The 25,974-nt window shown below is 57.9% G+C and overlaps 8 protein-coding genes across 8 annotated transcripts; 5 read left to right on the top strand and 3 right to left on the bottom strand.

Moving 5' to 3' along the window:
• Positions 1-34: 34 nt before the first annotated feature.
• On the bottom strand, positions 35-3,359 carry CMQ_263 (Mg2+ transporter protein; the record flags this gene model as incomplete). Its single annotated transcript, XM_014313885.1, has 3 exons — positions 35-2,749; positions 2,828-2,900; positions 2,971-3,359. 3 exons carry the CDS (start codon positions 3,357-3,359, stop codon positions 35-37), a joined length of 3,177 nt encoding a protein of 1,058 aa, XP_014169360.1.
• Positions 3,360-4,009: 650 nt separating this feature from the next.
• Positions 4,010-4,601, top strand: CMQ_153 (uncharacterized protein; the record flags this gene model as incomplete). Its single annotated transcript, XM_014313775.1, has 2 exons — positions 4,010-4,048; positions 4,128-4,601. The coding sequence occupies 2 exons, from the start codon at positions 4,010-4,012 to the stop codon at positions 4,599-4,601; spliced, it is 513 nt and encodes a 170-aa protein (XP_014169250.1).
• A 512-nt stretch (positions 4,602-5,113) lies between these two features.
• CMQ_20 (lipid acyl hydrolase) lies at positions 5,114-9,726 on the top strand (the record flags this gene model as incomplete). Its single annotated transcript, XM_014313959.1, has 6 exons — positions 5,114-5,419; positions 5,493-6,613; positions 7,171-7,303; positions 7,429-7,568; positions 7,760-8,651; positions 8,770-9,726. The coding sequence occupies 6 exons, from the start codon at positions 5,114-5,116 to the stop codon at positions 9,724-9,726; spliced, it is 3,549 nt and encodes a 1,182-aa protein (XP_014169434.1).
• Positions 9,727-12,777: 3,051 nt separating this feature from the next.
• On the top strand, positions 12,778-13,269 carry CMQ_282 (uncharacterized protein; the record flags this gene model as incomplete). Its single annotated transcript, XM_014313904.1, has 1 exon — positions 12,778-13,269. One exon carries the CDS (start codon positions 12,778-12,780, stop codon positions 13,267-13,269), a length of 492 nt encoding a protein of 163 aa, XP_014169379.1.
• Positions 13,270-18,519: 5,250 nt separating this feature from the next.
• CMQ_334 (uncharacterized protein) lies at positions 18,520-19,020 on the top strand (the record flags this gene model as incomplete). The annotated part of the gene is made up of 1 exon (XM_014313707.1): positions 18,520-19,020. One exon carries the CDS (start codon positions 18,520-18,522, stop codon positions 19,018-19,020), a length of 501 nt encoding a protein of 166 aa, XP_014169182.1.
• Positions 19,021-19,868: 848 nt separating this feature from the next.
• CMQ_204 (ribosome biogenesis protein) lies at positions 19,869-22,268 on the bottom strand (the record flags this gene model as incomplete). The annotated part of the gene is made up of 2 exons (XM_014313826.1): positions 19,869-22,019; positions 22,164-22,268. 2 exons carry the CDS (start codon positions 22,266-22,268, stop codon positions 19,869-19,871), a joined length of 2,256 nt encoding a protein of 751 aa, XP_014169301.1.
• Positions 22,269-22,735: 467 nt separating this feature from the next.
• On the top strand, positions 22,736-24,211 carry CMQ_233 (fungal transcriptional regulatory protein; the record flags this gene model as incomplete). The annotated part of the gene is made up of 2 exons (XM_014313855.1): positions 22,736-22,793; positions 22,848-24,211. The coding sequence occupies 2 exons, from the start codon at positions 22,736-22,738 to the stop codon at positions 24,209-24,211; spliced, it is 1,422 nt and encodes a 473-aa protein (XP_014169330.1).
• A 49-nt stretch (positions 24,212-24,260) lies between these two features.
• On the bottom strand, positions 24,261-25,858 carry CMQ_6 (pH-response regulator protein palc; the record flags this gene model as incomplete). Its single annotated transcript, XM_014313945.1, has 2 exons — positions 24,261-24,512; positions 24,581-25,858. 2 exons carry the CDS (start codon positions 25,856-25,858, stop codon positions 24,261-24,263), a joined length of 1,530 nt encoding a protein of 509 aa, XP_014169420.1.
• Positions 25,859-25,974: the final 116 nt, after the last annotated feature.

The following is a 25,974-nucleotide window of genomic DNA, read 5'->3' as shown; positions in this document are numbered from 1 at the left end:
CTCTCCTCATCTCTCTCCACCTCACCACCTCCCCTCACACAATCTGATAGACGCGCTTCGCGATGAGGTAGCAGGCGACGCCAAAGAAGAGTAAGCCGGCCGTGATGGCGGCAAACCAGCGCAGGTCACCATCGTGGTCCTGGCCGGGCACCCAGACATTCATGCCCCAGAGCCCGGTGATGATGTTCATGGGCAGCACGATGGTGCCGAGCACAGTCAGCTTGCCGAGCACGTCGGCCGTCTGTTCCTGGCGCTCGTTCATGCGGATGTTGATCTGGGCCAGATAGTTGCCGTGCGACCGCGACAAGATCTTCTCGTAGTGGCTCAGATTCGACGTCATCGTCACGATGTGGTCCTGGATGTCGCCCAGGTAGAGCCCGATCTCCGAACGCGGCGCCACCTCCCAGTGCTCGTTGCAGCGCTTGGCAAACCCGCGGATCACGTCCGCCTTGTTGCCCAGCAGCCGGTACAGCCCCATCACCCGCTTGCGACACGCTCCCACTCGCCGCAGCATGTCCGAGTCCGTCTCGGCTCGCTGCGCCGGCGTCGGGTCGTCGTTCTTCTCGCTGGCCCCCGACGTGCTCGGCCGCAGTCCGCTCAGTCCGCTCAGCCCGGTCAGCCCGCTGGCCCGTGTCCGGGTCGCCTGGTCGCCTTCGCCTACGGACGAGTGCATCTGCAGGATCGCGTCGTCAATGTCGTCCACCTCGTCCTCAATGTTCTGGATCAGCGGCACAAACACGTCCGTAATGTCGTCGATGATCGCGTACGACACCCAGTCCGATGACAGCAGCATGTAGTCCCGCAGCTGGCGGATCCGCCGCCGCACGTTGGCCGGGTGCGGCGTCATGCTGAAGTGGAAACTAAGCACGCCCTCCCGGAACACCACCACATACATGTTGACCGGCTCCAGAAACGTCTCGCTGTTCGGATCCTGGTCAAACGACCGGTAGCTGACAAAGTAGTAGTGCTGGAAAAGCTCCACCTTCTCCCGTGGCTCCTGCATCACAATGTCCTCTGCCGTCAACGGGTGGATGCCAAATGTCTTCGACAGCACCCGCATCTCTGCTTCCGTCGGACTCAGCACGTCCAGCCACCACACCGGCCGCTCGCCGTACCGTGCTGTCCGCTCCTTCTCTTCGTCCGTGCCGCGTCCTGGTGTCGGTGTCGACGTTGTCGTTGCTGGTCCCGGCACGGCTGACGACGCTCCCGTCAGCGTCCCCACGGCTGCTGCTGCTGCTGATGCTGCCGTCGCTGCCGCTGCCGTTGCGTCCTCGGCCTTGGATGTCGCTGTCTCGACCGCCTTCAGCCGCTCTCTCTCGCTCATCGTCCGCGTCATCGTCGTGCCAATTAGCGTTGCCGTCGTCGTTCCCATTGTGTCCTGTCGGTCTGACAGGGCGAGCGTTGCCGGCGACCGCGTTCCTGATCTTGATCCTGATCCTGATCCTGATCCTGGTCCTGGCCCGGATCTAAATCCCAATCCGCCGGCTAGTCCGCTTGGCGAATACCCTCCCCTCCTATCTGCACTCCCCCCCTTGCTCATCGACTGCGACCGGCTCGGAAACAGATGCTGTGCATCTGACGGCAGGCTGAAGCTATCCCGGTGTAGCCCGGCTGTCGGTTCCTTCCCCTCTCGGCGTCCCTCCCGGTGTCTTCTTCCCTCCGGCCCGGCCTCGCCCTCATCCATGCTCATGAGGTCTTCGTCGCCACCCGCCCCTGCTGCTGCCTCCTCCTCGTCTCCTTCGCCATCCGAATCTGATAATAGTGGTGGCTCCGGCACAAACAGCTCGCGGAAGCTGCCGCCCGCCTGCACTAGCTCTGAGATCGTCTGGCTGTGGATCGTGCTCTGAAACTCCTCGTTGAAGTACGTGAACCGGTACGGCGCATCCTCCTCGGCTCGGTGCCAGCCCTTGTGAATCGGCCGCAGCCGACCGTTGACCAGCTGCGGCTCCGTGATCTTCTTTGCCCGCCGCGCCTGGCTCTGGTGCCCCAGCTCAAACTGGCTCCACTCCTCTAAGACGGCCAGGTCTGGCCACTTGATTCGCCGACGTCGGTTTGGCCGCGTCCGATTCGGTGACAGGTCCCGGCTGTCTTGCTGCTCGTGCTCGTCCTCGGCGATCTCTGAAAGGCCCTCCTGTGGGAAGCACACGTCCGCCTCTGCCTCCGCCGCCTCCAGCACCGACGTGCGCCGCCGGCTCATCGGCGAAGGCTGCATCGTCTGCGCCTCCGTGCTGTTGCCGTAGTCGTCGTAGTTGTTGTAGTCGCCACGGCCATCTCTCTCTCTGTCTCCCATAATGTTCATGCTGCCACGGGATATGGGCGGCGACCGCGACATCGACACCGGCACCATCAGGTGATCATGCCATTCCTGTCGCTCTTGTCGTCCATGTCGTTGTTGCTGCTGTTGTTGCTGCTGCTGTTGTTGTTGCTGGCTGCCACCGTTGCCCATCTCCTCCCGCAGCATCTCGTCGCCGAAGCTGAGGTTGTTGTGGCCGAGCCGGTCCAATGGCCGCACCCGCGGGCTTCCCGGCATCGATGGCGGGTAGTTGATGTTGTAACTGCTCTCGCCGCCAGGCGTCATGCCAAAGGGATTGAGAAAGGCTGTCTTCCGTGCGCTCGATTGGCTTGATGCTCGCTGGCTCGGCGGTCGGCTGCGACGGCCGCTTTCGCGCGTGTCCATCGCCCCGTACCCGGCCTCTCGTCGGTTGCGCTGTGCGAGCAGCGACTGCGACTGCGACAGCAGCGGTGCGCCCTCGTTGTCCGTCGCCGCCATGTCGTCGTCGTCGCCGCTCTCGACCGCCGCCATGGCCGCCGCTGCGGCACCGCTCACCGTGCTCCCACGCGGCCGTGTCGACGTCGTGGCCAACGACGGCCGTCGAGCACGCAGAAACGGTGTCTGGTCTCTGTGAACGGACACACAGTAAGGATTAGCCAACAAGGACCTCATCGTGCCGCTTCACCCAGTCTTCTAACCTGTGGTCGTGCAGGTTCGCGCTCTCGACGCTGCCACTGCTGAGATTGCCGCCGGATATGCCGTAGAAGTCGTCGCGCGATGCCATCTGTGCCGTGTCCTTCAGCGGGTCGTCCGCCATGTTGCCCTCGTCTCCGTGCACGTCGTCGCCTGCGCTCACGTTGAACGACTTGCGACGCTTCTTCTTTCCCGCCCGATGGTTCTTCCGCTTGCGAAAGCCGCTGTGGCTCCCGCTGCCTCCACCGCTCGGAGCCTGGCCGCTGCCGCTGCCGCTGCCTTTGCCTTGCTCGAGACCAGACATCGTAGGCTTCGATGACGCAGTCGCTGCAGCAATTAGGCCACCTGTCGCTGCAGACGTCCCGGCACGGCTGCCTGTGCTTCGAGGCGGCATCGGAAGCTTATTGCAAGAGAGTGCTCGTGCTTCGTTCAAAATCTGGGGTTCTGTCGGTCGATCGTGTGGTAGCAGACAATCGACAAAGGATGACTGAAATTCTAGGGCAAATCCCTCATCATAGCGAGACACCAACACGGCATCAAAGGAGCCGAGCTTGTGGACATTGGGTATCGAAAAAGGACCGGCAATAAAATGATGGTATGACCGCAGGCAGGATACCAACGAACCTGGTTTGCCTCCTGCAGGGGATGTGCTGTGAAAAACTAGGTGGAGTTGGGCAGAATGATGACATGGCGCAGGACACGAATAATGCGTATTTTTAGTGTTGGTAATAATAAGCGTTGGCCTAGGCCTGGAGAACGAATGATAGCATTCGTCGTCTCACCAAGCTACCGCCTTTTTCTGCCGTATGATTGTAGAGCTGCCAGCGTGACCCGCGCGCTACACATTAGTTAATAATCTACAACGGTTTACCCCTCTCTCAGTGGTGAGGTTATACCCGACTGTCACCAGAGTATAAAAAGGAAGCCCGCCTTGGAGCCAGTCGTCTCTTTCCTTTTCTCCTTTCTTTCCTTTTCCCCCTCGGCATACCATTGCATCTCGTCCCACCTCGTCCCATCTCGTTCCGTCCCCCTCCAGCCTGCAACATGTCTTTCCCCAAGACCATCCCGGCCTTTACCGTGAAGGTGCGCTAGTGATCACGTGACATGGTGAAATGCAATCCAGAGCTGCAGAGCAGTCGTGCTCATGAACCCCCGCTGGCAGATCCCCATCACGGCGCCTTCGGCCATCGGTACGGCCAAGAGCGGCAGCCTCAACCAGGTGGCCTTTCTGGTGGACCACCCCGGCGGCGGCATCACGACCGAGCCGGGATACCCGATCCAGCTCGACGCCAAGTGGGTGCATGGCAGCGATTTCATTCGCGCCGACCCCGACGGCAAGCACCTGCGGCTGAGCGTCAACAGCGTGCTGCAGCAGCGGGACGACCCCAGCGCCATGCTGAGCTTCAGCTACACGGGCATCATCCAGCTCGGAGGCGCGGCCGACAAGGTGCTGTCGGGCGCGGCCGATGCCAAGACGACCGACTTCGGCGAGGTCTTCTCGCACCACACCTTTGAGACGGGGCACCCGTCGCTGCGGGCGCTCGAGAGCAAGGTGTTCGTCGGCGCCGGCCACTTTGTCCTCGAGGCCGGCCAGCCGCCCGTGGTGGAGTACAAGATCAGCGAGGTCACCCTGTGAAAGAGAGCTGTAAGAAGCTGTACCTCGTCCACAATAGCACTGTGCACGGGGCACAAAAGACACAGAACGAAACAAGACAAAAAATGGAGCACAGAAAAAGCCAAATTAAACGTCGTCGTGATCGCGTAACGTAATGCGAACAAAAGAGCTCGCAGAATTCAAGGCGAGCCCAAAGGCAGGGAATTGCGCTACAAAAAGCTCGGTGGCTGGTGCGCTGACTGTTTGTTGGTGCTATTGAGCAATGGACCCAATCAATTGAAGGCCACCTTCAATAGTGGTTCCTGCCGTACGCTTTTTTTTGATTGGTCTGTTTCTTTACTCCGTACTGCTTTTTGACCTTCAGAACAAGGGGAACGTTAAGAACAATTTGGGCACCACGCAACAACGGCTCAGGGCAAACAACAGAAATTGTAAACGACTTCTGATTGTCTCTCGTCGTTCTTTTCAATCTTCCTACTCGACTTGTTACCTTTCTACACGCGCAACACCCCTTAATCCTCTCCCTCCTGAACATGTCCGACTCTGAGAACGAGCGACTGGAGTCGCCGGCCATCGAATCGCCCATCGACGCTGGCGACGACGACAACGATAATGTCAACGGTGATCTAGACAGCGGCGACGATCTGTTTGGCGATGGCGGTGGCGGTGATGACGACGACGGGCAGCTGAGCGAGCACAGCCTCGGGCCCGAAGACGAGGAACCGGAGCGGTATGGCGATGAAGACGACGAGGGCGATGAGCCGCAAGTGACAAAGGAGGAGCTGGTTATGGACGTGGACCTCTTCCGGCACCGCGTACCCAAGCCATCGGACGGGACGGTAAGTCTGAGGGTGGCGAAGCGAGAAGCGAAGGAGCAGATGTGCAGAGTGCTGACTTGTGGCGAATGTGCAGCTGCAATCGCTACGCGTCCCGCCATTCATCCGGATCTGCCCAGAGGAGTACGACGCCGACACGTATGAGCCGACGGCGTTTGAGCTGAAGGACTCACACTCGCAGCACCCCAAGTCGGTGGCGCGGTTCCGGCGCGACGCGGCCACGGGCGCGCTGCAGAGCAACGCTGCCTTTTACCGGTGGGACGACGGGTCGGTCACGCTGGCTATCGGCGACGAGCATTTTGAGGTGCTGACCAAGTCGCTGGCGCCGGCGTCGGCGACAGGCAAGGGCACAAGCACAAGCACGAAACCGGGGGCCAAGGCAGCAGGCAGCTACCAGGAGCTGCAGGACGCGCACTACTACGCGGCGGCGGCCCACCTGTCGAGCAGCCTGCTGCTCACGGTCGGCCACGTGGCCGAGCAGTACAGCGTGCGGGCCAACCGCACGGTGGCCGACGACGCGTTGCAGCGGCTGACCGACCGGCTGCACGCCGCGTCCCAGACCTCGGCCGGCCAGACGACCAACATGATGATCATCCGGACCATGCGCGACCCGGAGCTGGCCAAGAAGGAGGCCGAGCTGGCCGAGAAGGAGCGCGAGCGCGCCCGTCGGCGGCGCGAGAACGCGTCAGCCCGGCTCGACGGTGGCTTTGGGGGTGGTGGTGGTGGCGGCAGCCGATCGAACCGGTCTGGCGCAGGCGCCCTGTCCATCAGCGATCTCGAGGGTGGCGGTCGGCGCGGCGGCCCCGGCGGCAGCGGACGCAAGCGCGGAGGTGGAGGTGCCGGGGCGCCGCGGGCGAAGCGGCGGCGACCCGAGTATGACTCGGACGACGAGCTTCCGCACGGGGCGCGGCGCAACGACGAGTACGACAAGGAGGACGACTTTATCGCGCCCAGCGACGACGACATGTCGGACGAGAACGGCGGCGACGATGACGACGAGGAGGAGCTGGACGACGAGGATGACGAGGACGAGGAAGAGGAACGCCGCGGCGCCAAGCACCACAAGGCCCGTCGGGCGAAGCGGCAGCGGGCAGCCTCGGCCGAAGACGAGGACGCGCAGGACGCCGAGGCAGACCCGGATGATGACATGCCGGCACGGCGGGCCCGTCGGCACATTATCGACGATGATGACGACGAGTAGAGGCCTGGAGGGCTGCGGAGGAGTGTGGGCAGTGTGTCGGAGAAGAGAAGAAGGAGCAGAGAAGCAGCCGTGTTCTTGCTGGGATATATTCAGACGGGTGCTTTACGTGTACTTATTTGGGATCGTGTTACGGCGGCAGCAACGAAAAGCAAAAAGACAGAGGGACTACAGGGAACGCGCATAGACTAAGCCTCGCATTTTGAGCCAGTGCCAATTTCTATAATATTGAAGACTTGTCGAAGTAAGCGGTTCATAAGGGTGGTTGAGTGTGTGATATTTTTAAGTTTCGACTGTTAGCAGAGCCGAATGCGGTAACATTCTCCCTAAAAGATCTGTCCCGTATATTTTGGAGCAATGCGATTCTGCGCAGGAACAGGCCCAAGCATAAAAATTACACATGTCTTGCAGAAAACCTGGGGCGAGCGTCTCCTCCGCATTCAATAATTAGCGGGTGCATTTTCAGTGGGGCACAAGTGTAAAACAACCACAACAGACATTCCCCCTCAAAGCATCAATCAACCACATGCTTGCAACAGCATGCCCTCTGCTGCAGACCGATTATCGTCAGCTCCCACCAGCAGCGGACGCACTCAACCAAGATTCCGACAAAGCCAACGATGGCGGTAAACATTTCGCTATGGGAGACGATCACGTTTCCGCTAGCCTCGCTGTTGTGGCTACACCGAGTGAGTGGAAGCAGAGGATTGGAAGGGAAGGAGAAGGAGGGAAAGAGGGAAAGAGCGGAGGTGGAGAGGGTGGCTAGAGTGCAAGCCGCAAAAACTAGTGACGATGCAAACTCTAACTCTCGCAGGTATACGCCTACATACTCTCGTTCTTCACGCGTGACAGCACGCTCGACGCGCTCTGGGATGAGCTGCACGATGCTGAGACATTTGAGGAGTGGGAGGCAGCTGGCTTGGCCCTAGATCATCAATACCGGATAGATACATGGTGAGTGGTGCAGTTCATGTCCTCTCGTGCTCACTTTGTTTTGTCGTTCCCATTTCTCGATTCCTATCTTCCTTGCTGTCCTCATCTCCTCGCCTACTCCTTTCTTCCTCTTCTCTATCTTGTTCATCCTTCCCATCTCCTCAATTTCTCGCCTCCTCGTCCTCTTATCTCTAACCTTCTTTATTTCCCAGGCGAAAAGATGACAAGAGCAAGCTCTACGCCTGGGAGCTCATCGGTGATCGCCTCTCCGCCTTCTCCCGGGCTCTCCGACTCGGCCACGTCCAGACGCTCGTCCACCTGCTGCAGTCGGGCCTCGTGCGCAATCTCGGCAACATCACCGTGCCGCCGCTGTATAATGAGTCGTTTGCCGGCACAAAATACCTGATCGAGAACTACATCCTGCAGGTGTGCGAGATTATCAGCGATCTCGTGGCGCTGCCAGGAGACAGTCTGTCTGCTTCGTCTCCCTCCATGTCCACCACCCCCCTCCTCTCCCCAGACCTCGATCGCGCCCTCCGAGACGGCCGCTGCGGCCAGCTCCCAACAGCTACCCAGAAACGCCAGCTCTTCAGCAACCTGCGCCAGTCCTTTGGTCGCACCACGCTCGTCCTCCAGGGCGGCTCCGTCTTTGGCCTCTGCCACCTCGGCGTCGCCCGCGCCCTCTTCTACCGTGGCCTGCTGCCGCGCATTCTCACCGGCACTGGTACTGGCGCCCTCATCGCTGCCCTGATCGGCACCCACACCGACGACGAGCTGCCCGGTCTGCTCGATGGCGACACCATCAACCTCTCGGCTTTTGCCGGCCACGGCGACGAACCCAGGACAGCCGATCATGTGAGGCCCTCCTCCACCTGGTGCACTTATACCCGCCTCGCCACCCTGCGCCGTCGGCTCGCCCGCTTCCGCAGCGAAGGCTACTTTCTCGACGCCTCCGTACTCGAGCACTGCGTGCGCGATAACGGCGGCGATCTCACGTTCGAGGAGGCTTACCGCCGCACCGGACGCGTGCTCAACATCACCGTCGTCACAGGAGGTGCCGGCGATGTGCCGACGCTTCTCAACTATGTGACAGCGCCAAACGTGGTGAGTTTCTTTTTTATTTGATTGCCTCGCTTCGCTCAATTTGTCACTTTTCTCTTCTAGCTCTTTCTTTTCTCGCTTCGCTCGTCTTCTCTTCTCCTTACTCACCTCTGCTCTTCAGCTCATCTGGACGGCCGCCGTCGCCTCCAACGCATCCGATGCCGCCTGGTACGGCCACCGCCAGCCGGCCATCCTCTGCCGGGACGCCAATGGCTGTGTGGTGGCCTGGCCGCTGGCTGACACCGCCCGATTCCGCCATTGGACGCACGGCCGATACGACGGCACGCGTCAGGCGCCGCTGCGCCGCCTCGCCCAGCTCTTCAATGTCAACCACTTTGTCGTCAGCCAGGCCCGGCCGCACGTCGTGCCCTTTCTCGAGCCATCTATGCAGTCGCCGGCGATGCGTGGTCTCGCCGCTGGTACACTAGCCCGTGCCCGCACCCTGGTCCTGCAGCAGGCTGGCCACTTGTTGCGTCATCGCCTCGATCAGCTGGTCCGCCTCGGCTGGCTCCCGCCAACGCTACGTCGGCTCGTGCTGGACGACGAGCAGCAGGTGCCTCTGGGCGGTTCTGGCAGCGGTCGTGCGGCTGATGGACGCAGCCGCCGTCGCTACCAGCCCCAGAAGCTCGTACTTGTCCCCCACGTCTCCCTACGCGACTACGTCCGCCTGCTCGACGCGCCCTCACCGGCATCGCTCCGCTACTGGATTGGCCGCGGCGAGCGTGCCGTCTGGCCAGCAGTCGCGGCTCTCAAGATTCGCTGCTCGGTGGAGCTTGCGCTACAGCAGGCATGTGAGGACCTTGGGGTGGGCAAGAGTAGCCCGGGTGGAGGGGGTGGAAGTGGCGGCACAGGTGCAAGCGTGGGTGGAGAGGGTGCGGGAGGTGGATTGGGTGGAAGTATGAGCGCAAGCTGGGGTAGAAATTTAGGTGGAAATTTGGGTGGAAGTTGTCGCATGACGCCGAGTACAACAGGCTTGCGCAGCACGGCCAGCCTCACAAGGAAGGCGTTCTTGCCAACCCTTGTTGGGGCGTCGCGCACAACGGAACGGAGAATGGGAAAAGCAGGAGCGTCGAATTAGAGTATTTAGCTTGTTACGAAAAGCAAAGTCTATAGCAAACATCCCTACATTTAAGAGGGACTTTAACGGAATACAGCCTAGGAGATAAATGCCCATGTACATAGAAGGACGAGAAATAGGCTAGCACTATGGGTGGGGCGGGAACGAGCACACGTGTGCAGAGTACTACCTTTATATGCTAGATACCAGACCCTTACCCCCTATCCGCAGCCGTAGAAATCTATTGAAGGTAAGGCTGCAAGGTTCCGTTGGCACAATGGCAGCGCGCAAGACTTCTAATCTTGAGGTTGCGGGTTCGAGTCCCGCACGGAATGCTTTTTTGTCTCATCTCCCTTGAAAGCACGGGAAGTGCCAACAGCTCTTCCCGCCTGCCTTGCAGCCTTGCAGGATTGCCTTCGAGATCGCGAGTTCAGCTGCCGTCCGAATGGCGTGAATTCTCCGTACTGGGGTCCGACAGGTGGGGGCCCTGTCAGAGTTAGGGCCAACGATAGTTTAGGTGCCGAGCAAAGGCAAGAAGTGGCGGAACAATCCCGGTCAACGGCGCGTAAAAGGGTGACACCCATCAGACGCAACATGCGCAACGCGAAGAAACGTGTTGCTTACGACATGGCCTCCTTCGAGCGTCCTAGGTATCATTGAAGAGGCGCGCACCCGCGCGCGGCGCCGTTGCGAAAAAAGAGGCTCAGAACCTGATGGGCGAAGACTGTTGTATTCGGAGGGAAGATAGCTCTATGAGAATTGTAGAGTGGAAACCCGAGATAAAGAGTCTGCCTAGGAGATAGTGCGGGCACCACCGCGCAACAGAGGGGTTTTTAACTATGTATTTAGTACAAGACTTTTAATCACAATTTTTGCTCTCAGGCTTTTTACAAGTGCCAATCTCGGTCCCCCAGCTCACAATAGTGCATACTGTCAAGGTTAAAGGAGGCTATACGTAGCGGTCATATAACGTGATGCACTGTGAGGAGCAGGAGGCTGAATAGGGTCTAGTGTGGGCGAAAGAGTGTTGTGTACTAAGGAAGAAATAGATACATCGCGACCCTTCTGGGGATCCGTATTAATACTAGTGTCATGCCCCGCTTTTGTGCCTTCTAACCAATCACATTCCCGTACGGCCAAGTGGGGCGGAAGGGCCACAGTGTGGCGGATTCCAATGCTTGACACATCCATCGTTAGAGGAGCCATGTAGAGCACGGCGCGGTGTAAAGATGTAAATGCCGCCAGGTCGCAAAGTGAATCGCGAATGGAAGAAGCTACAGTGACGTACGCACCGACTTCGGAGGACAGGCAGGCGGCGTGATCAGTTCCTTCCAAATTGAAAAAAGAAAGCTTAACTCTGATTGGAGCGGTATGCAGGCCAGTACATGAAGCTCCCCTGGCCATCAGCCTGCCCCGTTTTGGTAGTTGGGAGGATGGCTGTTGCCCTGTGGCTCGCAGACAAGGAACGATCGAGTTGCGGACTTGCTCAATGATTCGAGCCTTAGGGAGGAGCTTTCCGGCTGGTGGGGTCATTACTATGTACAAGTAGCTGTACGAGGTCGCGCCTCTTGTCAGGTAATTTCAGGCGTGTCTTCAGACCTTTGCCACTGTAAACAATTGAGCAGTACTTCTAACGGTGGAAATGGTTGTTTTCATACGCCTTAAAGCCCCTATCAAGTAAGGCTGCCGAAATCGGGGGAAATTTGCCACCGTTAGATCTGTCGCAGTTGCTGTTGTGGCTAGACCGTGTTTCAAGAACATGAACTACTCCGTAGGACTTGTACTCGTATCTTACATGTTACTCCGTACTACATAGTAGTACATAGTATTTTCCCAGCAGGGGGCTTCCAAAGAACTTAACAAACATCACCCTGTCGCGCCGTGGGGATAGCATGGGTACGATAGGTTGGGTATTTACGTGACCGTCGCAGTCTTGTAGTCAGATCTATCGGGCTCACAAGTACGAGACGATACGACAGCGTTTACCGGGGGGGGAATCGACATCGGTCCCATGAAGAGAAGCATTTATCTGTCTCTCACCATGGCACAAAATACAGACGAAAGAATACGAATCTCTCCTAAGCTGATGTACACCTTGCGGCATGAACTAGTTGTGCCCCGCTACAGTTCACTGCTCCAGCAAAAGGTGGCGGGGAATCACTCGACTACCTGGCGTTTTCACCTTGTCGTTAGCAGCCAACACCTGCTGGCTACCCCACGGCAACAATGGCGTTTGTTATAGTTCCATAGCGGACCGGGTAGGCGGACTGAGAAAATGGCAAGAGAGCCAGCTAGCGAGATACGTCCACGATCTAGCAGCACACTTCCCTTGTTACAACCAATGGCGAGAAGGGGGGGACTGTTTTATGGTCACGGATCAGCCGTGCATCGGCAATCAAGAAGAGGTACTCTCCAAGTATCTCCAATGGTACGAGTACTGCATCCTTGCTCTGCCCTAACCTTCTGCGAGGAAAAGCGAAATACAATTGTACGAATGTATCACCGGCATACCCTTTTCTCTCCCATCCCCATCGAAGAAAATGTGGAAACTCGACGAAGAAACAGTCTGGAAACGAAGACCAGTTCCATAAAACTGATGTTCGCAAATTTGCGAACATATCAATGTGTTGAATATAAATTGAATCCCATTCCACTACTCCCAATAACCGTTGTCTACATAGTATCAACAATCGCATTTTACATCCAATCCAAGCTGGCCCCCACGCGCCCCAATAGCGCACCGTTTTTGATACCATACTCCCACACCGGTTACTCTTTCAAGCAGTCTTGTACGCCGAGGCCGTATAAAGTTGTGTTGCTCCTCGACACATACGATATTTTCGGGGTTGGTTATACACAGATATACTACCTCCCTTTCTCGAAACCTTGTACCATTCCGATCTATCGCTGCTCCCTCTCGTGATTCTTTGTTCGTCACAGTTCTTCCCCCATTAACTACCCCCACCACTACTCTGTTTGGCCTTGCTCACCGTGTACATCTTTAGGTCTACACCGGCCTGCCCTCTAGCTTCTACGAGCAGGGTAATGAACCCACCTACCCCAACCCACAACATGACAAACTTTACGGCGGAACGAAAGCCCCATTTCAACGAAAAGAACATCTCATCGGCACAAATGGCCCACGCATTCAACTACGCCGGTGGCCAGTTCACCGGAACCCGAGCGGCTCAAACAGGCGAGCTCGTCGCAGCTACCGGGACTCTGGCTGGCACCGACGGCAGCCAAATCGAGGACATTGGCCTTGAAATCGAGCAGTCGCTGGTTGCCGTGAGCGTCGAGGAATCAGACGTCAACGACCAGCCCCGCTACACACTCATCGACGGACATCTTATTCGTTCTGAGACTGTCACGGGCATTGTCAACAAATGCGTCCAGAACGCTATCGCCGGTATGACCAAGCCCAAGAACATCGCTGAGCTCGGAGCACCACCGACTTATACGACACACGGCATTGTGTTGCAGAACCCGAACATTGCATCGAACCCCACCAACGGGATTTTTCCGTCCCAGCTTCAAGGGCATGCAAATACATCGGCTAATTAGACATGGCCCTCAGCTTGCAAAGCAACACAATGTCTTTGTTGGGTCGCACACCTTTTCATACTGTTTCTGCTTTCCGCCCCATTCTTATCAATCTTCCTGGACGTTGCTGATTTCCTTGGTTTTTTCGACTGACCTTACTTTCTCAATTCCTATCAATTGCCCTCTTTTTTTTGCATTTGCGTCTACTTATTATTAATACACGACGTGTGACGGAAACAAGAAAGCCAAGTACAGAAATAAGGCCACTTTCAGGACGTTTGACTATCGGGTTTTTCCTTTTTCTTTTTTTTCATCGCCAGTGTGGGGGACCTCCACATACTAAAATTGGTGTTAGTGCTACCCGGCCGACATGGCACAGGCTGCCACTCAGCCCTATGTTTGTTTTTTTCCAGGACAGCGGTGCGTAGCTGCTCAGGACCGATTGGCCAACGAGATCCTTGGGCTGGAATTGGACAAGGATGCCCAGGAACAAAGTGATTCCTTTGGATGCCGGTCATGCACCTAGGCAATGGCGGCAGAATACTACTGACTGGTTGTGCCAATCTTGGTGGATGGCTCTGCATATAGGATTGGCTAAATATCACACGTCTGAGATCTGGCACGTTCCTGCATAAACATCATAGAGAGGGGGTAAACAAGGGATCTTATTTGCGATTTTGTACATATACCAAAAGGAGGTTGCCATGGAAAAGGGTATAATGAATAAAAAACGACTCGTTTCCATTCCACATTTTGCTTATCGCTTTAAACTGTCACACCAGCGTGCTACTAACTACACCCTCTACATATATGTCCTCCTGATGTCTTAACTCGGATCCGATCTGACACCATTCGACACTACAACACCAACTCAACGGCCATTGTCACAACGAAAAGCAAAGAGGGTGTGAAGGAAAAGAAAAATGCCCCTATCAGGTTGGGAATGCACCCTGCTGGCTATTTCACCGGCTTTTTCCGCTGCCAAGATATACTGATACGCGGCACTTTAATCCAAGGGATCTCTAATTTTAGCCCCGACAGGGATAGTTCAGGTAGTACCCAACCTGACAGGTTTGATAGAAGACCAGGGACGCGAGATTGGTAATGAAGTACGGAGTACGACGTATATATCCGGTTACCTTTCCGGGCCTTCATGATCACCACGGTGTGATCATCGTAGCACGTCCCTTGGATGCCTAAATCAGGAGATGCCTGTTTGCTCGTAAAGGAAAAATCGGTAGTACGGAGTACGGAGTAATTCAGACGGGTCCGGCATTTGCCAGCGGAGATGTCCGTCCCCTGCTCGTTCCTACTATGTAACCATAGTCGACGGGGTCCCCCTGGGCGATGACGACTCGGACTAGACAAATAACCGAATCTGGCCAGCAGACCAGGCTAATACGAGTACGACTGCGCTACAGAGTACGTCGTAATTTGGGCGTACCCCGGAATCGTAAGATACGTCATTGCGGTAGCTGCGTCGCAACAGATTACGAGTACGGAGTAGTGCGTCGATCGTTCGCCATGCGACCCGCTATCTCTTTCCGAAGTACGGAGTATCACCACCAAGTTATCTTATAAGACTCCGAGAGAGGTTTTATCGGATAGGGCGTAATGGAGTCATTGGATATTACGGAGTACGGAGTACTGTGGCTTCTACTCCGTGCACCGCTAGTCTGCCGCGCAGGTTCTGCGCGAGCACCAGTGTAAGACCCGTACGGTAATCCTTGTGGGATATTCGTCCGGACCATTTACACGTATCGTAGTAAGCTCTAAGGCCTTCAGAAGATCTAGTGATGATATTTCGTTGGGTGGCTGACTGAAGACCAGACTGTGCGCAATGTGTGCTCAGACCAGGGCTTCGTCTTATGTAGTGATTTCGGCGGCCGAGGTCAGGTGACCTCGGGGAAATCCACAGTACATCGGTGGAAACACATTGCACAAATTAGCATAGCCCTGATCACTGAAGTGTTAGTCAGGGGTATTTAGACTAGGCACTGGTAGCGTCAGCCCAAGTGGCACATTTCCAGGGACTCGCACCTCAGTCCCTGGAAATGTGCCACTTGTTGCATGTGGGGGGATTATCTCCGCGTATCACGGAGTATTCCGTAAGGAGTAGACCGTCCGATGTTACTCCGTACAACATACGTCGTACGACGGTTACAGGCAAAGGAAACTGCCCCTTGTCCAGGTACCGAATGGGGTCCGCCCAGCGCCCAGGGTGTTTGGCAGCCAAGTGAATATTCTCACTGTGCACATTACCTGCGGAGAGGCCAGTAACTTACAGGAGGGACCTCCGTACGAAGCATGAGGGGGCCACTTAACAAGCAGTCGTATTTGGTGTGGTGGAGCTTGTTGAGCCTCAAGAAACTCCGTACAGCTCCGTACTCGTACAGAGCACCAAAAGACTAGGACAAGACACGGCAAGACTAGAAGCAAGTAAATTTGCCTGGCCGAAGACGGTCACTCTTTTCCGTTTCCTCTTGGCGTTGTCTGTCACGAGCTCAGAAAAGCTTTCCCAACAGCCTTCCTCTGCTTATGTATTCGCCCTGCTTTTGACTTTTACGACATCCATGAGTTCTACCGCGTACACACGTACACATACAAAGATGCGGTCAGCAGACTAATTTGGCGTGAAGCTCGAACGCTCTGAACCGCAATGCCAGTACAGGTACTGAGCATGGCTGAAGGGAACGGGTACCTAGAGTGACATATCTCTTCCATAGATTTCAGCACGCTCAAAACTAAAGGCATCTGGACCGAGCTGCACAACTACGACGTACAAGTGCTCGTTAAGGTGGGGGGTGACAATAGATTTAGCCTTTGCTGATCGCCGCCACTGGCGACCCGGCAAAGCAAAACACGTACCGTCGACTGTCTTTGGAATGGAGCAAATACTCGTACGCTAGGTCTTACATACTGTATGTCTCTGGGCCTGATTTTTCGAAGGTGGTTCCGGCTTAATACCTTTCTCCCACCCCCCCCCCCCTCCCCACAGAGCATCCCTAGCAGGAATAAGCGGGAATTTCTTACCGACAGATTTTACTGGCTTGCAGCCAAGTTTGCAGCCAAGTCACTTTACTGGGTCCATGTTACTTTACCAGCTTGCAGCCGAGTTACCTTACTGCCTTGCAGCCGAGTCACCTTACTGCCTTGCAGCCAAGTTACTTTTAGGAGACCAGAGATGTGAGCACGTTTGAACTTCTCACACCAACTAGCCACCCTTCTAAGCCTTCTTGATCACCACGATGTTCTTGTACGCAATCGTCGTAGCACGTCTGCCAGCCCTTTTGGAGAAGAAGACTTTTGCGGTAGCTCGAATGGTTTCGGCGTGCGCCGCCAACACCATAATCCGTCCCCTGCGAAGTTGCGCGCTAAACTGTACTACTGCCGGTGGTCTCCTTGGGCGATGTGAGCTGAAAACGAGCTGCTGGTTTTGGCTAGTGGGCAAGAATCCTGCGGCCGGCCGTACTCGTAGGATCTCCATGCTGTACTGTGTACTCCGTACATGAGTGTGTTTGTACGAAAGTGACTGCGTTGCAACTGGGTTGTTGTGGATCGGTGCTTCAACTAAAATACGGAGTAGAATAATGGGGCTCCATGACGAATCATACTTACTGGGCAGAGCTGTCACAATAGACTATCATGACTCATACGTCATACTGCGAAATTAGGATGGATCCAAAGAAGTGCACCATGTGTCTTACTGCAGTGCGTACAATCTTCGAGCTTGACAACAATAGCGCCCTGCGCTACGGAGTATATTATTCTCTAATAGGGGTACGCGGCACAGGACCTTACGACTGTACGACGTAGTTACAGCAACATATCATGTGGGGTTGACCGTCCGCGGCCACCATGGAGTAAGATCCGTTATCATAGTTGCCCTGTGACGTAGATCAGCACGCACTTCTTAACGCGGGCAGGGCCGTAGTGCCTATAGCGTCATGTTTTCAATTTCATTTACACGAGCCTGAAGCAAGCAGTGTCCGCCACAGTAGGTCGCTCTTTTATTTTCCCATCGTCTCGGCGTTGCTTGTTTAGAAAACCAAACCCTCCTGTTTGGTTGTCCGCCCTGCTTCAACCTCCAACGTGTGTTTGTCCTGTTCTGCGAGGGGGGGTTGGGAGAGCAGAGTCTTCAGTGATCTGAGAATCCTCGGACGCGAAGTCGGCAAACTTGGACAGGTACAGTGGCGCCAGCAGGCAGAAAAGCCGATACGTCTGGATCCACCAAATGCCCCCCGGTACGGCAGAGAAGGCCGAAGGGCGGTCAAAGCGGCGAGGTGTGACTCTTCATAATCCCATCTTGCAGTACTGCTCTTCAAAGAAGGGGAGGACTTGGGTGTATCAGGGGTTGTGTTCTAGAGGCAAGCCCCGCCAACCAAGACCAATTGGCTCGAGTGTACTCCGTACCTGTAGCCTACTACCCCAAGGCATCTCCCACCTCTTCTTCTTGCCTCTTTCCGCAGAAGGGCCCGATTCAGGGCGCGAGCACCGTACACAAACACCCAACCACCCTTTTCCGTGTAGTACCACTCCAATACTCACCTCAATCCTGCACCCTTTACACCCTATAGCGGTGCAAGGCAAGTACTCTTCGGACAGACCTTGACTGTGGCATCATCCAAAACATTGTATTCTATTGTATTCTGCAGTCTCGCAGCAAGACGTTCTTGCTCTATGCAACAGTCGTAGGCTCGATGCATAATACACCAAAACCCACCGCTTGTAGGCACACACTCCAGCTGAAGAACCTCGTAGCAAAAAAGGTTCGCAATTTTGCAAACCTTGAAGACCTTGATCACAGGAAATTGAAGATAAAGCAGATTGCCCGGGTTGGCTTGTATATACCAGGTTGTGCTGTCCGACCATGTGGGTATGGCCTACTGGAGAGTTTTCTGAAAAGTTTCTTTTTTGCTTCTGGCTAATCATCGCTCGTGCTCCTGAACGTTCTTGGACGAGTACCTCGGTGCTTGCCGACATATGTCCACACCTACTTTCTCTCGCCTTCAGTCCTTCCGTATTTAAACCCCATTTGTCCCAAACCTGGGAGAAGACGTTTGGAAAGACAAAGCCATTCTCCCTATTTGCCTTATTACCTTGGATCATACATAGCCATACATCACTTGTCGAATTGCAAACCGTCTGCTTTTTACACCTTTCTGATCGTCGCAGATTGCCCAGCTACTCCGCGAGCCCCCATTTCCTTCCTCTCCTCCCTCTTCTGGCCTGTTGCTTACCTTGTCCTCCTCCTCTGCAGTCGACATTCGAATGACTTGTACATTGCTGCCACACATTCCGACCAACTTCACCGCCGACAGAGAGCCGCACTACAACATTGTAAACATGTCTTCTTCGGAGATGGCCAACGCTCTTACCGGCCATGTCGGTAGCCAATTCTCTGACCGAATTCTGGTATCGGACGGCGAGCTAGCGGCAGCTAGCGCTCTGGCTGGCACGGGTGTTGACAATGGCGAGGATGCGGACATTGTACTCGAGCTGCCTCGACTGCTCAAAAAAGTCGCGGCTACAGTGTCTGGCCACCAAGCTGGACAGCCTGCATACACTCGCGTCGGTGACTACTACATCCGCACCAACATTGTCGATGGCATTGTCAACCAATCTATCGAGAACACCAAATCCAGCATGGTCACACACGCAGGTACTACCACCGTTGAGCTTGGAGCTCCCCCAATCTTTACACTGCATGGTGTTTCACTGCAAGACACTGCCAGTGCGGCAATTCCTGACGAGCACACTTTCCTGACCTAGCGACGCATGGCTCGCTGCTCGCACAGCCACACTGTCGGAATGTTATTTTTGAACGCACATACCCCAGACCTGTACCCGTTGGAACCCTTTGCCGTTCATTTTCCGTTTCTGTATCACTTCAAATTTTTTGGTAGGCGCAATTCGCATTTCGCTTTTGAGTGCATTCATTTACGATTTTCCTTGAAAATACAAATACCTATCGCCAGTGCCAAAAAAGGCTGTCCTTTTGTCTTTCGTCCTTTACATCAGACACGGCCTTTGTTATCAGGGGAGAGGACGTAGGATACGCTATTAGACGGCGAGTAGGCCTTACAAGGCCTTGGCTAGCGATGGTACGCTAAGAGCACGGCACCCTTAGTCGACGGTTGGAGAATATAGAGTATAGTATGGAAATCTATAGGCAAGGATCAGGGTTGTAGGGCGTAGGACCCGTGCAACCAAATAAAATGCACCACGGAGTATTGTGCCTAATCTTGCTGTTCTGCAAGGCTTGAGAGGCTACCGCATGCAGCCGTTCTGCATCGGAGAAAGGGGGATTGAATGAATTGATACCGGCCGAAGGACTGTTGTACATTTGCATTGATACCGGATGCGAGTTATGAATTATGATTGCGCCCCATCTCCGTCAAAGTACTTTTACCTATCACACACAACTGTCAGATGCACTCTTGACCGGTCACACCCTCTATTTGTCCTCCTATCAAGTCTTGGAATTCCGACCGATTTCGGCACACACGATCCGATTGAACACGATCCAACGCCCAACGTCACACCCATTCCGCTGTCAGCGTCTCAACGAACCGCCGATCGAGCCGATCGCGCCGATCGCGCCAATCGCGCCGATCTCGCTACATCCACAGCCGACAGGTGCCATCGGCGCCGGCAGACACGCACCAGGCCTCTTTGGGATGCCAGGCGACGTCGAGGGCGCCGACGGCATCGACGACGCGGTGGGCGCCGCGGACGAGCTTCTTGAGCGGCACGATGGTGGGGGCCTCCATCGGATCGGCGTAGACGCGGCCAAAGTAGATCTGCAGAGTGCCGTCGTCGCTGGCGTCGGCGAGCAGCGGCAGGCCGCCGCGATGGAAGCGCACGGCGCGCACGGCCTTGTCGTGGTAGCGCATGGTGCGGAAAGGCCGGGCGGACATTTCGAGGTCGTGCCAGACGAGGCGGCGATCGTAGGAGCCGACCACGATGTGGTCGCCATTGCCCTGCGGATGGACGTCAAAGTCGGAGATGAGCCGGGCGCCCGGCTGCACCGTCTTGACGAGCTCCATCTTCTGCAGGTCGTACACGCGCACCCGCTGCTTGGTCGCGATGAAGAAGAGCGGCCGTGACGGGTGGAAGTGGGCGGCCTGCGGGATGTTGCGCTGGCGACGGAACGGCACCTGGCTCAGGTGGCGCGACAGCGTATGGATGGCCACGGCACTGCGGCCGCCCGCCGGCGACACCGTGCAAAAGTGCTCGCCGCGGCGATGCCAGCTGACCGTGCGGATGGGCGACCGCACGCGCAGCTGCACGAGCACGCCGGCCGCCTCGAGGCTGTGGTCGTGCGGCCGCGTCCAACGGGCCGTCGGCTGCTTGTTGGCGTCCTCGGGCTTCTTGGCCGCCCGGCTGGCCGCATGACCAAACCCGGCATCGACCACCGCTCGGCTGGCCTGCTCCAGCTCCGGGTCGACGGCCACGGTCGGCACCATCAAGAACAGATCCTCGCCCGCGGCCGCTGCCAGCACCAGCGCGTTCTTGCCCGGCCGCCATGCCAGACAGCTCACGGGCTCGCGCTCGTCGTCTGTGCTCGTCTTGGCATCGACATCGCCTTCTGCTCCCCCCCCACCGGTCAGCCGCACGCTCCAGACCTGCCGTCCGGACAGCAGCTCCCACAGACGCACGGTGCCGTCGCTGCCGCCCGAGGCCAGCCAGCAGCCGGTCGGGTCGATGGCCACGCAGCGGACCCAGCCCCGGTGGCCGCGGAAGATGGTCTGGCATACGGTCGGGAACGGCTTCAGCTCCTCGGCCGGCGGCAGCTTCGGCAGCAGCGAGTCGGGGTCGATGTGCAGCTTGGTGCGCCGCACGCGCGGCGCCAGATACAGGTCCAGGCAGCGCTCGAAGCGCTCCTTGACGAGCTCGCCGTAGCCGGGCACCTTGCGCAGGGCGTCGTAGCGAGCCGGCAAGAACGGCTGCTCACGGTCCTCCGGGTCCGCCGCCTCCCAGGCCTCGCGCTCGGCCCGTGTCGGCACGTACTCGGCCGGACAGTTGTACGACTCGCTGTGGCCGGGCGGCGGCAGCTTGGGCGCCACCAGGTGCATCGCGTGCGGCTCGCGCGGCTGCTCGTCCTGCCAGAGATCGTAGCGGTGCCCCTCGTCGGCCTCGTCGGCCTCGGCGTCCGCTTCGTCACCCGTCGGCGCTGGCTTGTAGGGCAGGATGCGGCCCTCACGGATCGCCCGGACCAGCTTGGCCACGCGCACGGCCTCGTGCTTGGACGGCACAAACCGCCGCTTCGGCTCTGGCGCCGCACTCAGCGGCATCGTCTCCTCGATACCCGTAAAGTACTCGATCGTGTCTGGGTACGGGTCGTAGCCATCCTCGGGCAGCTCGTTCATCTGCACGCGGCGCAGCAGCTCCAGCTCGTCCCGGCTCAGCTTCAGCGGCTTGCCCGTCGCCGGATCCGTCAGCCCTGTCCAGTCGCGTGGCACCTCGATGCTGTCCAGCAGCGCGTCCAAAGCTTCGCCCGTCGCCGGCCGCATGATCTTCTTGCCGTTGATGTCGTACCCAATGTGCGGGTACGAGTCGTAGAACGAGAGCGGGATGTTGCCGATCGTGTTGGCCCCCTCCTGCGCGCTGTCGTCCGAGTCGTACACCGGGTCGATCTCATCGTACACGTACCGCACTCCGCCGTTGGCATCCGTCGTCACTCGGTAGTTCGGCTGGTCTGTTGACGCCTCTTCATTCTCTTCGTCCTCGGCGCCTTCATCACCCAGGAGCCCTTGCGACAGTGTCAGCTTCGCCAGCTCGTCGCTCTCGTCGCCCTCTTCGCCCTCCGACGGGATGTCGTCGCTGTCGAGCTCATCCTCGTCCTCATCCTCGTCCTCGCTGTCGAGCTCGTCCTCATACTCCTCGTCATCCTCTTCGCTGTCCGACAGTACCCCGTTGATCAGATTGTCCAGGCTGCCCTCGTTTTCCGACTCGTCGTGCGTCTCCGCCACGACCAACGATGCCTTCCGCTTCTTTTCTGCTATTTTTGGTCCCATTGCGTCCGGCTTGACTGCTTTTTGCAAGTCCCCGTCAGACAATGCTTGCACAAACTCTTTCCTGCCTTTCTCGCTGAAGCTAAAGTTTTTTTTTCCAAAAAAAAAAAGCCACTGATAAGATAACATAGGTGGGTCTTGTTTCATGCACGGAGTACGGAATTGGGTCATCTGACTTTTATGCAGTGGGGACATCATGCTTAGTCAGCAGTACTTCAGCTTATACCAAGAATTAGTGCAGTAAGAGAACTATCCGAAACTCCGCTCCCCGATCCGTTGCTCGTTTTGGAAAGAACAACAGACGCCCGGCTGACCTTGCTTACTATGCGCACTGCTCAACCAAACCAAAGGGGCAGCATGCGTCGGCTGGCTGCTGCCTGAGCTGCCGTTTCCATCGACCGTTTGCCACCTCATCTTCCGCCGATACATCACCCTCCACCGAGATCGAAAGGGGCCGCTGGTTATTAGCCATGTCCGAACCGCCGAACCCGAGCACGCAGCCCAAGCACCGGGCCTGTGATGAGTGCCGTACGTTATTATCCTTCTGTCTGCGCATCCATGGCTGACTGTCTCTGAGGCCAGGGAAGCGAAAGCTAGCCTGCTCCAAGGAGCCGGACGGCTGCTATCGCTGCCGACGCGACGGCGTGGACTGTGTGTATTCGGCGCAGCGCCCGATGGGTCGACCTCGAAAGCGGCCACGCCCGGATTTCGAGACGACAGCCGACGCGATGTCTTCGTTCCATGTCGTCACTGCCAGCACTGCCAGAGCTGCCAGCACCGACACGACTGTTGCTGCTTCTGCCGTGCCGCCTCTCGAGATCGACATGGAGGGTCTGTCCTTCTTGACCGACCAGGCAGCCACGCCGGGCAGCTTCTTCTTTGATCTTCTCGGGCTCGGCGACCCGGGACTGGACCCGATGATGGAGCCAGGTGCACCGATGTCGACTTTGATGCAAGCACAGACACAGACGCAGACTCCAGCAGCACCTGTGTCACGGCCGAGAGAGCCTGGACGAGCGTGTATCTGGGGCGGCTGGGACATTCTGGAAATGTCCAACATTGATTTTGGGAGCACCCAGGGCGACACGCCAGCCGGCAGACCGGATCAGAGCCAGACCGTGACAGACCCGGTCCCTCTGGCCAGCGAATCTTGTCCTTCTGTTTCAGCCTCGGCAACTGCGAGCTGGCCGACGACGCCGGCACCCAGCCCGCCATGCGACTGCAGCGGACGGCTCTTCCTGGCGATGGAGTCGCTGCGGCCGCTGCCGAGCGACGTGACGGCAGCACTGCGGGTGGCACGAACAGCAGCACGCGTGGCGTACGAAGTGGTCCAGTGCGCGGAGTGCTCGCCGCCGGCCAGCATGGCGGAGGCGCAGACGCAGACACAGGCGCCGTCGATGCAGATGTATCACAACACGGGGATGCTGGGGATGTTGCTGCCGGTGATCGCACACGCGTACCGGCGGATCATCGCGATGGTGGATGCAGAGGCAATGCGGGCGGAGGCGGCGCGACAGCGGCTGTCGATGTCGGTGCGAGCGTACGGCGGAATCTGGGGCGGACTGGCGCCGTGGGAGGATATGTGCCTGACGATGGCGGGCATGGACGGCAGCCTGGTGGAGCCGACGCTGTGGCGGCTGGTGGTGCGGGCACTCCTCAAGGTGGACGTGTACGGGATCCGGGCGAACAAGGATGAGATTGCCAGCAGCAGCGCGTCGGTGAGGCCGCGACTCAACATGGACGGCCCGCTGTCGACAGAGGCATCGTTCTCGGTCCATCTGGGGCTGCGCGATATTGTGCAGCTGATGGAGATGCGGTTTCAGGTGCGACAGGCCTGTCTGGAGGCTGGGCTGGCACTGGAGAGCGCGGCCGAGAGCGGGCGACACTCGTGCGAGAAGGTGATTGACGTGGCCAGGCGAGAGATTGAAAAGCTGGTGATTGTGTGAAACGCAGGCTAGAGAGAGGTCATGATTGTGAAATACACGAACAGGCAGCCTAGTAGTAGGACCGTTGAGCGCGGTCGTCGCGCGAGCTGGCCGTGGCCGACTGGTCGTCGTCACTGCTGGAGTCGACATCAGGTCCGAGGCTGAGGGCGTTGCTGTCGAGCGGGTCTGGAGGCGCGCGCATGGCCTCGAGGACGGCCGAATCGAGCACGGGCGGGTCAAATGGCTTGACGGTGTGGACGTCGCGGCCAGAAGGCATCTGTGCCAGCAGCGGGCCATAGGGGGGGATGAGCTGGGTGTTGATCTGGGGGTAGAAGAGGGATGTCAGCAAAAAGGTAGTACAGATATAGATAGGTCAAAGCACACACGTACAGTGTCGTTCTGTTTGGTCCACTTGGCGTCGAGCATCTCGACGACGCGGGTCTCATCGAGGCGGCCGGCATCGGCGCCCCAGCCGACACCACGGGCCAGCCGGCGGTCCTCGTGCTTTTCGAAGCGGTCTTTTTTGATGCGCGCAAGCAAGTTTTTGCGGGAGGAGGACGAGGAGGAAGCTGTGGCCACAGAGCCAGTGGTGGAGGTAGTAGCATCGCTGCCGGCTGAGCTGTCGCCGAGTTCCTGCAGGGCAGCGTGCAGCCAGGCGAGGGCGGTGCCGGTGTGGCCAGCCAGCTCAGCGTCGATGGCGAAGAAGCGACAGGCTCTGGCGCGCGCCGTCCGGCGAAGGTCGTCGAGGTAGCGGGTGTAGGGGGAAGATGATGACGAGGATGAGGACGAGGACGAAGACGAAGAAGAAGCAAAGGCGGACGAGGCCGAGGCCAAGGCGCGGCCGACGTGTTCGGCAGCAGCCAGACAGAGACGAGCAAAGAGGTGAGCGCGAACGCGCGGAATGTCGGGGGCCTTGTACATCCACTCGCGGTCGAGCTCGTTGCGACGCTGTGCCATGACGGCCGGGTAGGGGTCATCCTTGAGGACGGCCAGGAGGGTGGCCTCGGCGAGGGCGAGGCCGGCATGGGCCCGGAGGAGGGCAGGGTGTATGTCGTAGGGGATGGGCGAGGTAGAACATGCCGGCATCTCCATCTGTGTGGCTGCGTACGTAAGCACGGAGGCAGCGTCCAGGAGATGGCGCGTGGCAGCAGCGACGGCCGACGCGCGCTGTTGTGGTCCAGCCGGTGCGACCGACGTGGCCGCCTGCAGCGGCTGCAGAGCAGCACGAGCCTGCAGCGTGCGGGCATGGCCGAGAGTAGCGAGCACGAAGGCGGTCTCGTGGTCGAGCGAGCGGACGGCCACGCGGGCCGGCTGGCGGCCGGGGACGCGCGAGCCGGCCATGGTCGGTCGCCAGGAGGAGACGCAGACAGACGAGGCCGGGGAGGATGCGGGGACGACTTGGACGCCGAATTGGTTTGCTGCCTGGCTGGCCTTGTCGCGGCATCCCATCACCATCAGATAGGGCAGGTAGTCCTCCAGGCTCGACACGACCAGGGCCAGGCTCGCGGCCTGGGCCTCGGGCGGCAGGCGCTTGTGCTTCTTGAGGGTGTCGCGGACGACGCCGCGGTAGGTGGTGGCGCCGCGCAGCAGCGACGGGTGCGTCGGACAGGCGTAGGCATCGTCCAACGAGAAGGCCGACGTGGTCGGCAGGACAAAGGCGAAGGGCATGCGTGGCGTGATGGGTGGCTGGGGTGGGCGTCTTGGGAACGGTGGCAGAGGCGAGTGGCCGGTACGGTGATACAGTGAGAGTGAAGATCACTACTGGTCTGGTCGTCCATCCAACT

Source organism: Grosmannia clavigera (assembly GCF_000143105.1).
Source record: "Grosmannia clavigera kw1407 unplaced genomic scaffold GCSC_179, whole genome shotgun sequence".
NCBI classification, from domain to species: Eukaryota; Fungi; Ascomycota; class Sordariomycetes; order Ophiostomatales; family Ophiostomataceae; genus Leptographium; species Leptographium clavigerum.
This window is presented reverse-complemented; position numbering and strand designations above follow the sequence as displayed.